This window comes from Cynocephalus volans, chromosome 8 (genome assembly GCF_027409185.1).
Source record: "Cynocephalus volans isolate mCynVol1 chromosome 8, mCynVol1.pri, whole genome shotgun sequence".
NCBI lineage: Eukaryota > Metazoa > Chordata > Mammalia > Dermoptera > Cynocephalidae > Cynocephalus > Cynocephalus volans.
Window position 1 is genome coordinate 111,836,186 of NC_084467.1, and position 11,073 is coordinate 111,847,258.

General features: G+C 52.6%; 1 protein-coding gene across 2 annotated transcripts; it reads right to left on the reverse strand.

Moving 5' to 3' along the window:
* Positions 1-636: 636 nt before the first annotated feature.
* On the reverse strand, positions 637-10,793 carry CRTC2 (CREB regulated transcription coactivator 2). 2 transcript variants are annotated; one of them, XM_063106815.1, is made up of 14 exons: positions 10,552-10,793; positions 7,497-7,598; positions 7,301-7,419; positions 6,485-6,544; positions 5,768-5,836; positions 5,497-5,600; positions 5,367-5,396; positions 5,131-5,195; positions 4,958-5,007; positions 4,578-4,822; positions 3,810-4,216; positions 2,066-2,335; positions 1,411-1,597; positions 637-1,281 (listed from the first exon to the last, which is right to left on the reverse strand). In XM_063106815.1, the coding sequence occupies exons 1-14, from the start codon at positions 10,702-10,704 to the stop codon at positions 1,067-1,069; spliced, it is 2,076 nt and encodes a 691-aa protein (XP_062962885.1). In that variant the 5' UTR covers positions 10,705-10,793; the 3' UTR covers positions 637-1,066. The 2 variants fall into 2 exon arrangements, with proteins under 2 accessions (XP_062962885.1, XP_062962884.1); XM_063106814.1 differs by having other exon boundaries at positions 5,131-5,210.
* Between the last annotated feature and the right edge of the window lie 280 nt (positions 10,794-11,073).

Below are 11,073 nucleotides of genomic sequence, written 5' to 3' on the forward strand. Positions count from 1 at the left end.
GAGGAGAGAGCAGAGGCTCAGATGGTCAAAGGGCTAGCAACCCCATTCGGAAAGAGGAAACCTCTTCAGAACATGGCACTCAAGGATCTGTTGAATTAAAACTCAAATGAATGAGTGGAGAAGAATGGGAAGAGTGAAGTGAATTCACGCATAGTGAGGGGACAGGAATGAGGGCTTCCCTGAGACCTAGGAGCATGGGGTCAGAGGCTTGTCTAGGTCCTGTAGGCTTACAGGGCCATAAAGAAGAGGGAGCCAGCCAAGAACTACAGGGAGTTCATAGTTGTTAAATCCCCTCTTCTTGGAAGCCTTAGCATTGAGGCCAGCTACCCCCAGGAGAGCTGGGGTTATTCTACAGGAAACATCAGATTGGTGAACTCAGCCAGCAGCCACCTCCTCACCCCCTGACACTGCCAGGCCTCAGGCAACAGGGCACACAAGGTGACTTCCTGCTACCATGGAAGACTTCATCCATCCTGGGCCCCCAAGTCCAAGGCTGGTACAAATTCTGAGGCTGGGAGACTCTTCCACAAAGCACAATGATGCTGAGAAGATGCAAAAAGCATAACAAAAAGGACTGTGGCCCAACTCCCTAGATTCCCCAGCTGCATCTCAAACAGTAGTCAACCACACTGAGGGTTTGATATGATTTTTTTATTAACATATAATATATTTAATAAAAAATAATATCCACTCTGGCTCTCTCCTCCACTGCAAGGGGAAGAGTAGTGAGGAGGGGCTGGCACTGCCCACCCCTAGGCATCTGGACAAGCCCTGCCTCCGGGGCTCCCTTCTACCCCCTGCTTCCAACAGGCTCTGACCTCCAGACAGACGGTTCAAAGTTACAAGTGCTTTAGGCCCTCCCTTGAGCTCCCCCAGGCCCACCCCTTGTGCAGAATTCAGGGGCCACCTGGACAAACCCCTTGCTTTATCTCATTCTTGGGATCCTTCGTTTGTGTTAAAAAGAGGATCTGGGGCAGAGAATGGAGTATCTACTGGCCAGGGGGAAGGGAGGAAAGGGACAGTGATGGGGGATGGGGCCAAGAAGTGGGATGGCGATGAAGTCCCCTCACTGTAGCCGGTCACTGCGGAATGAATCCTCCACAGCAGGATCAGGCAGCAGAGCACAGGGGTCACTCAGCATGTTTAGCCCTTCTAGGCCCAGTGGCTCCATGCGCAGCTCATCTTCTAGCCCCAGCTCCAACCCAGCTGCTGACACCTCAAAGCCAGGTACTCCAGCCAGGGCTGCTGCAATCTCCTTAGAGAAACCTGGGGAGGAGTCTCCTGTGGGTAGAAGATATGGGTGAGGACCCCAGGCCTTGTAAACTCTACTTAGGCCCCTCAGTATCCTACTGCGTCCGCGATGGTATCATTCCCTCCTTCCCCTCCCCATCACCACCCACCCCACTTTACCTGTGAGGATGATGTTAGGCCCTGAGCCATAGCGGGAACAGTGGGTCAAGTTTTGGTGGTTGAGGACATGGGTGTTCTGGGGGCCACCCACTGGCCCCTCACCCCCTAAAAACCCAGGACCTTCGGAGAAGCCAGGAGGATCCAGTGCCAAGCTGGTTGACGGGTTCTCCATGCTGAACTGCTCTAGCTATGAACACACAGACAGACCTTGAGGAAATGGGCTTCAGAACAGGGTGCTCCTGACCGCCCCTGCCTAACCCTACTAGCACATCCCCTTTGCCCACCAATCTCCACCCCAGAAACAGAGGCAAAGACAGGGAGGAGGCAGCAAGCAGAGCGACAGAAGCGAGCACGGGGCCCGAAGTAGGTGTGGGCACCGTACCTGCTGAGCCAGAGCATGTGCATGCCAGGAAGAGAACGGGTCAAGGCAGTAGTCATCAAAGAGCAAGCTGAGCAGAAATAAAGGGGCAGGAGTAGGGGTCAAATGCAGGAAGAGAGGAGCTCCAAGCTGGCAGTGCTAAGTTACCTGGTGGGAAGGGAAATCTCCCTCCCACCCAGATCTCCCAATTGAGAATACACCAGACATACCACTTAGGCCCCCTTCACCCACCCTCAGACCTTATCTTGCTTCTGAGTAAGGAGCCCAAGTACTCACACTCCCCAGGCCGAAGTCACTCATTGCCTGGTGGTAAGACTGTTGCCCGTGTCCACTGGACCCAGGTGGGTACATTGTCCTATAATGCGGCTGTCCACCTGGAGGCTGACCACCTGAGGGCTGCACTGAGCAGGCCAGAGGGGGCAGTCCTGGCTGCTGTACAGGCTTTGCGATGGGTGGCTGGGTGGGCAGAACCACACTTGGGGGACTATATGTGTATGGGGGCAGCCGCTGGTCAGTGGGCAGTTTACTGGTGTCCAGGGGAACACCCTGAAAAGAAACAAGGAGAAAGGGGGAATCTTACCTTTCAGTATGCCCTTCAAGAAGAACTCTTAGTCAGGGCTTCCCACTCTCTTAAGCTGCAACCATCCTCAACATGAATATACAATGTCCCACATTCCCATGCACATCCCTAGGGTTGGGTGCAGTTACTCGAAAATGCATATCAGAATGACAGTGACTGAGTGAGGCTAACACAAGGATAATTTTGAATCCAGTTCAGAAGTAAACCATTCCTTTTTTTTTTTTTTTTTTTTTTTTTTTTTTGTGACCGGCACTCAGCCAGTGAGTGCACTGGTCAGTTTTATATAGGATCCGAACCCGCGGCGGGAGCGTCGCCGCGCTGCCAGCGCAGCACTCTACCAAGTGCGCCACGGGCTCGGCCCAGAAGTAAACCATTCCTAAACCCTGGTACTTCAACTATTGTTGGTAATCAAGTGCTGTGACACACATCACAAGTGACTGCTAACACTAAATTTGAGAGCTGCTGTTCTAAAGCCTTGAAGAGACTAGAGGGAGTAGGAGAGGAAGGAAAGAAAAGAAGGAAAGGAGAGAGGGAAGTTATGCTCACACTATGCTGTAAGAGAGCAGAATCCTTGTTGGTCTGGCCTCAGTCTTTTCTACAGAGGAGGGGACCTGGTAAAGATGGAACATAGAACACACATTCCTGGGAATAGCAATGGAGGAGGAAGAGAAAATAGAGCAGAGGAGAGGGTGAAAGAAAAGGGGAGCAGAGATAGCAAAAAAGAAGAAAAGGATGAGGAGGGAGGAAAGAACTGAGAATTTTATCTTTGAGGAAAAAGCCCTAAAGTAAGAATTTTGAGTTCTGATCCCAAGTTTTCCTAACCAGGTGTGTAAACTTAGGAAAGTCACTTTCCCTCTGGGCCCCAGTTTCCTTATTTGTCAAGTGAAGGGATCGGGCTCCATGAGTCGAGATTTTCGGACTCTATGAATTCTATGAAAGAAGGAGGGGAAATGGGAGAGGGAATGGGACAGGATAGAAGCACTAGAAAAAGGACAAGAAAAGATAGAAAGAAAGCAGAAAAGGGAAAGTATAAGCTACTACTTGTTGAGCATGGACCTGGGCTAGCCTAGGCATGGTGCTAAGTACTTCATGTACAATATTTCATTTGATCCTTACAAAAGCATCTTTGTTTTGTAAATGAGGATACTGAGGTTCAAAGAAGTTAAGTAACTTGTCCAAGGAGACTACTAGTAACAGGCAGAGCCAGGATTTGAAACCAAAAAGCTAAACCCCAGGGTGCAATCTTGAGCAAAGAGGAGACAATATGGACAAAAGATGAGGCAGGTGGAGAACAGAGGAATGGAAGGAGATGGAGGAGACAAGGGGTACAGGAAGTAAGGAGAAGAGGTATTGAGGAATGGAGGGTGGGAAGGAGAGAACTTGGCAGGAGAAGGGAAGGGGCAAGGGCAACAGACATGTAGGGAAGGCAGCCACGCATACCTGAGTGATGGAAGACAAGGTGGGTGACATTGTTGGCGAAAACTGTTTGGGCAGCTGCTGTTGGGACCTTCTGGCGTCGGCTGGGACCGTGGGCAAACTCAGGGGGCTAAGGGGCACACGGCGGTGGCGGGGGGAGGCCCCAGGGGTAGAAGCTGGGTAAGGGGGGGCACCCAGGCTAGGGGATGAAGTGGAGGGGGAAGAAGAGGAGGAGGAGAGGGCTGGGGCACTGAGTGAGGGGTGGCCCAGGGAAGTGGTGGGCAGTGTATGGCGGGCCAAGGAGGAGGCAGGCAGTGAAGGGTGACTGTGGGAGCCCTGGAGCTGGGGCTGAGGACTGCTCAGGGAAGCCTGGAGGTTGGGATTGCTTAGGGAGGACTGTAAGGATGGGTGGCTGAGAGGTGAATGAAGTCCTGCAGGCACAGACAAAAAACCAGAGATGCCAACATTACTGATGGGAACTGGGTCCCTTTCCACCCAGAATGGGTAACAGTGACCAGACTATGGAAGTGGTGACACAATGTCCTCCCTACTCTGTCCCTGACAGTGAGACTGGCACTGCCCACCTGGGGGCAGCTCTCCATCTTCTTTCTAGGAAAAGCCACACCTACCAGTTCTCACTGGCTGAGAATTGCAATGAGGGAATTCTGGGGTGTAGAGGTGATGGGCTGATGTGGGCAGACACAGGAGGGTCCTGGGTACTCAAGTCTCCCTCCCCTTCATCCCTCCAGCCAGGCAGCACCCACTGGGCACATGGCCAGGACAGCCACTCACCTGATGCATCATAGCCTGGGCCAAGGCCAAGGCCCCCACTGATGCCGAGGTGGGTCATGGTGTGAGTCAAATTGGAGGTACTGTTGCCCCCACTCAGACTGGGATAGGTTGTCTCCTCAGGGTCCAAGGGGGTAGGAAGTGGTGGGGGAAAGTGCAGGTTGGTAAGGTCAGGGAGGGAGCCCCCCGTGTTCATGGCAGGTGGGAGGACTGGCACACTGGCAGGCTGGTCAGGAGATGGAAAGATGCTAGGGTAAGGAGAGAAAAAGAAAGATATAAATTGGGGGTGGGGAGGGCAGTGGTCAGGGAAGAGCAGAAATCAATCTCCTACATCTCCCTGTACTTCCCTCCCCCACCTCAGACAACCTCATCAGGGTACTTACTTAATTCCAGGGACTTCACAGGACCGAGGTCGGGAGGAAGATGAGGACAGCTGAGAAGAAAAGGGAAAATGTTGAAAATGAGGACAGTGCCCAGTGGAGAAACCTGGAAAGCCAGGCCCATGGAAAGGAGATAGCTGAGGGATAGTGGGTGACCCCCAGTGGCCCACACCTACCTTCTTAGCATCCCATGGCTTCAGCGAATGCTTGTCATCTAGCAAGTTCTCCTCAATAGCAGGAACTTGAAAGAGAAAGACTGGTGATGGGAGGGTTGGAGAAGGAGCCAGTAAGAAACGACAGAAAGCAGAGGCAGGTGGGAGGGAGTCCTACTCCCTGAACCCACACAAAGTCCCCAGTACCAGCCCAGAAATTCTTTGGAATTCAATACCCACACGTGGTGAGGAACACATACCTTTGGAATCCATTTCGCCATCCAGAAAACCTGTAAGGGATGTAGTGGTGTTGTCTGTAGTGCCCACTTGCCTACTTGCTTCAAACCAAATCTCCACAGCTACTCCATACCCTGGGACATAGCCACTTACCTCCATGGCGGCTGGGCAGAACGCTGGGAGGTGTGGGGCCTGGATAAGTGTCCTGGGGGCTGGGGTTCATCACACTTGTGTGAAGGGCAGAGTCAGAGCTTGTCCTGTGGGGGAACAGAGGTGAGCTGGCACCAGTGAGTCTTCCTGGTCCCCAAGTTCTGCCCAGCAGGGGAAAACACTAGCTGGGCTAAACAGGGTGGGGGTGAGGGAGTAGGGCCCCCAAAACTACAGACAATAGGAAACATGGCCTAAAGAAAGCATGGGCCATCACCTGTTAAGTGCAGATGGTAGTCGAAACAACTGCCCCTTCTCTGCAGGGAAATTGCCCCAGGGCATCGTTCTGGAGTGGAAAAACAAAGTCATGAGGAGGAAGGCTAGCAATGGACAAGAAGATGGGCATGGGGGTTGGAAAATGTGGGGCAGCCAAGGTGGAAATAGAGAGGGCTGGGCACCTAGGGCATGCCTGTTTCTTTCTGGTTCATCTGATGTTTGTGACCCATGAACCCCCTCCCCAGTCAATCTAAGAGATTTGGAAACTATTCAATGTCTCTCTACCAGGACAAGCTGAATGGGACTCTTGGAGCCCAGCAACTCTGCTGGGTATGAATACTGGAGGTGAGATGAACAAGGGGAAGGACTCAAAAAGCCAAGTGTGCCAGACCACTACATCTGGCACTCACCTTTGACAGAAAGGAGCAATTTTCACCTGCCACTGTGCCATTCTCCCCTCCCCCTTCACATACAACACAGCCTGGATACAGTTCCCATTAGTCCTGCTCTGGCTGGACTGGGAGGCTTGGCCATTCATGTCAACATGACCAGGACTGGACTCTGACCCACCTACTCCACCCCCCCCACCCCATCCAGCCCTGCTGTTATGGGAGAGGTACTGTTGAAACCCTAGCCCAGTAATCCCAGATCCAACCCAAGATCCCTTTAGAAACATGTCAGAGAGTAGGCAGGAGATTCTGTCTGTCTGGACACTTACCTTCGCCAGCTGGACTCAGGGGGAGGAGATAAGTAGGCAGGACTGTAGGGAGAGCTGTCAATGTGAAGAGCATCAGTTAAGGAACTAAGTGGAGACAGAAGGGATGAGAAAAAGACGAGATGAGAGAAGAATAGTGGAGGCAGGGGCCGGCCCGTGGCTCACTTGGGAGAGTGTGGTGCTGATAACACCAAGGCCACAGGTTTGGATCCCTATATAAAGGGATGGCCAGTTAGCTCACTTGGCAGAGTGTGGTGCTAACAACACCAACTCAAGGGTTAAGATCCCCTTACCGGTCATCTTTAAAAAAAAAAAAAATAGTGGAGACAGCAGATAAGTTGTTTCAAGAAACACATACCTTTCTCCTACTCCACAAGGAGCAACAACAGGTTGAAAGAATGGAAGAGAAGAAGGGAATCAGACCTTGGAAGCCAGAAAAATATAGGAAAATATCTGGAGAAGACAGGTCTATAGGTCTCCGAGACTGAAAGCTAAGAATATAAAAGTGAGAAGGAGGGACCAAAATTCCTTCAGCAGGAGACATATCAGGGAGCCCTGCCTCTGGCAGCAAAGAGCAAGCTGAAGTGAAGACAGTCAGGGAAAGACAGAGATGGAGGGCAGAGCCTTAGCAGCAACTACTCCCTGTCACAGGAGCCTGTGCTGACATATTGGCTGTGGTTACTTTTCAGGGAGGCTGGGTAAAGGAGAGCTCCTGGAGTAGGATGGGACTGGACAACACTTAAAGTACTTTCCTACCATAAGTCCCTAAGGAACCCCATACTATGGACCTCCAGACCCCCGAAACCCTCTGTGAAGGATATGTGGCGGGGGTATCGGCGAAGTGGGGACACCATTCTGCGGGGGTCTCGCTGCACCCGTTCCACCAGCCCGTGGTGCCGAGTGCTTCGAGATGAATCCAAAGGTGAGTGGAGGGGGCTCTGCCAAAAGGGACAGGAGAGTCAGCAGGAGAAGTGGCCTAAGAGCCTCTGCTCCTCCCTGACTGTTGTACACTCACCTGGAACTCTGCCAGACCACAGCCAATCTGGTTAACATTGGGCAGAGAACCACCATAATGAGAGCTCCTTGTGTATGCCAGTCGCAGTTTTTGGGCCTGTAACTGAGACAAGGGGAGACAAATGGGAGTGTCAGGGAGGGTCTTGAGCACTGTTCCCTTTTGGCCATCCTTGCCATCCCTGTCACCAGGATATGCTGCTGCTTTTAAGAAATCTGCCAGAAAAAAAAGCCTGAGTCAGTGCTAGGGGAAAGGTCCACTGAGACCTCGTGCAAACAATCACTGTAGCCCTTCTGCAGGCTACCCTCATCAGCGATAACACTACTACCTGACATCACCCCGCCAGACAGGGCCTGACACTCTGCGCAGGGCCTGTCTCAATTGGTATCAGTCTAAGCAGAGTCCCTGAAGGGCTTCCAGGAGCCCCCAGGCTAGTCACAGAGTGGGGTGACTATTAAGCACCTCTGCTTTCCTTCCCAGATGCATCCAGGACTAATTAGAAGATAAGGGGAAGGCCACGGGTGGATGTCATAGAGCCCTTACTACCAGCCTCTTTCCTTCCCACTCTGGAGAGCACAGGCTTCTGGGCTCTGCCACTTGCCCAGCCTCAGGAAGGCTACACAGAACCTGCACCTCCCAAACTAGATAGAACATCCAAAGAATGATGCCTCTCCTAGTGCCAAAACCAAGGGGCATTCTTCCACTGAATCTGAAGGCCCCTGAATGGGCAGGAGAGCCTGAAGAATGAAGGTGGGAGAGGAAGCAGTAGCTTACTCCAGCCTGGGCCAGAGCCATGTCCCTGGCCTCATCCCCACTTTGGGAAGATATGTCTGGCACAAAGGTGAGACACCACAACCCTCAGTCTGGCACAGTTTAATCTGTCTACAGATCTCATATCCATCTGTGAGAGGTAAGCATCTACTTCTGAGACTCAGCCAGTGCCACCAGCCAAATAAACAGACCCAGGGCAAGGCCATGGGGAGGAAGGCGGCTGAGAGGGGTAAGTTCTAAGAACTTCCAGGGTCACACTGTTATATATAAGCCAACATCAGAACTGACTATCAGTTCTAGGTCAGACCAGTGATTTCTGTGGGCACTCTGCTGACCTCTGGGCCACTTCCAAACAGCTATTAACATATACAGCAACCCCAGCCTCTCAGCGATATAGGCCCCCATGGCCATATCTGCCTCAAATGAACCCTTGCAGCTGGTCAGATAACAGGCTGAGCTACAGGTCTCTTATCTCTAGCCCTAGACTCTTGGGTCCCCAGGCTCTGACCATGTATGCCCCCTACATTTTTCTGTGTAATAGAGAAGTTAACCAGAAGGGACAAAGTACGTCCTTTTGATAGACTAAGGCTCCACATAGATACCTCAGCTTTGAGTTTCTCACAGCCTTTCTTTGCACAGACAAGCCCTAAGATATCACAATGCCTCTGCTAGAATCAATCCAGAGGGCAAGGCCTCAAGCTATCAGCTGGAGATCAGCCTCTCTCCCATCTTCTTGTCTTTGTCCCCATCATGACCAAAAGCTCCTAAGGGAAGCAATCAACAGTTAGATCCTAATCCTAATGGTGGTTAGAGTGGATTATGCACGTGCATACACAGACAAACCAGATTTGCCTCCTCACCTAACTTTCTCTGTACTGATTCCACAAACTAGGGCACATGGTCCCTAGAGATTCAAAAGGGGAAAAAACACAAAAAGACTAACAGATCAAGGGAGATACACACGAAAATAAAACCAGTCAGAATCACAGTCATAGATAGATGCAATTATAGTCAGACCAACAGAAAGAGCCTTGAAATGGGGGCGGGGGGGGTTGTTTTTTTTTTTAAAGATGACCAGTAAGGGGATCTTAACCCTAGACTTGGTGGTGTCAGCACCACGCTCTCCCAAGTGAGCTAACCGGCCATCCCTATATAGGGATCCGAACTCGTGGCCTTGGTGTTATCAGCACCACACTCTCCCAAGTGAGCCACAGGCCGGCCCGAAATGTGGTATTTTCTGTTTCACCATCTCCCCTTAAATTCCTTCCAGCTCTCTGCCATGAAAGATCACTGTAATATTCTCACCTGCTGTTTTAAGAATAATGTGTCCCTAAATTAGGACTGCATACCATCTGGGCAAACTCCAACCCCTCGCTCCTTCTGACATCCAGACCTGGGAAGCAAGACACCAAGGCCAAAGGGGCTTCAGAGGCAACCTGGCAGAGACCTGAAAGTTCTTTCTAGAACTTCCTAGTAACGAATATTTTCAACATATAGAGGACCCTCCAAGGCACCCCATAAACTGACACACAAAGCAGTCGTCTCCCTAGAAGGCTCAATAAACCATCGTGTTCCGCACAACCTATAGCCGATCGCTTATCCAGTTTTGAGATTCAAAGCTTTATCTCTCCTCCAAGGCGACTAGGGCAAAACACCAAGCACCATTCTGTGAGCAATGAACCTCACCTTCATTCACGTCAGGAAACCACAAGAAATATTTGAAAAAGGAAGCAAAGGGACGGGACGCAGGAGGGAACTTCCTGCCCTACTATACTAAGCACTGTTGGTTCAAACCACTGGAGGCCCTTTCCAGGAGATACCAAAGCGCCAAGAATGAAACAACAGGGCAGAAGGACCAGTTTGAAGGAGATCACAAACTCGGAGAAGCCAGATTAGGGACAAACATACCATACCCCCAATCCATAACCCAATATCGGGGATGCTTCAGGCGAGTCCCTCGGGCGACTCCTTCAGGGATGCACAAGGACCACCCACCTCCTACCTCCGCCGAACTTTAGGGGACAACCTCCCCTCTCCGCTCACTCCCGCCTCTTGTATTCGGCCCGCAGTAGCTCCCCCCCTCCCCTCCAGCCCCGAAAAACCTGTCTTCCTGCCCCTCGGCCCTCAACCCGCGCCTCCCAGACGGCGGCGCCCGCTGCCCCTGCTCCGTTCCGCCTCCTTCGTCGCGGCTCCCGCCCCCGCCCCGCCTCTCTGCTCTCCGCTCCGTGAGTACTCCACTCCGCTCCCGCTCCCGCTCCCGCTCCCGCTCCCCGGCGCGGGCCCTTACCCGGGTGGAGCCGATGTCCATCATCACCTCCTCGAAGGCCGCCGTCTCCTCGGCCTGACGCTGCTTCTGTAGCGCGATCTTCTCACTAAACTTGCGCGGATTGGAAGCTGAGGCCGTGGCCGAGCCGGGCCCGTTCGCCCCGGACGTCGCCATCTTCCTCCCCCGGCCCTCCCCGCCACCCTCCCAGGACAAGCCACGGCCTCCGCTGCGGGCTCCGGCCCGGAGCCGTAGCAGCCGCCCGCAGCCTCAGCAAGCACCGCGAACCCGGCCCCAGCCTAGTCCTGACCTGTGGCCCGTGGGGGCCGCCGGGAATTGTAGTTTGTTTACGTGACAACGTCACACCGCTAGTCATGCAGCACGGAAAGGAAATGGACTCCACCTCCCAGCAGCCCGGTTGACTCGGGGAACTGGAGATTTGGTTCCATCCTCTCGGCTACTCCCTGCGCGGGGCAGGCTGGGAAGAGTAGTTCTAAATTAGTCCCGAGCCTGCGAACTGGAAGGGGAGAGGGAATAAAAGAGAGG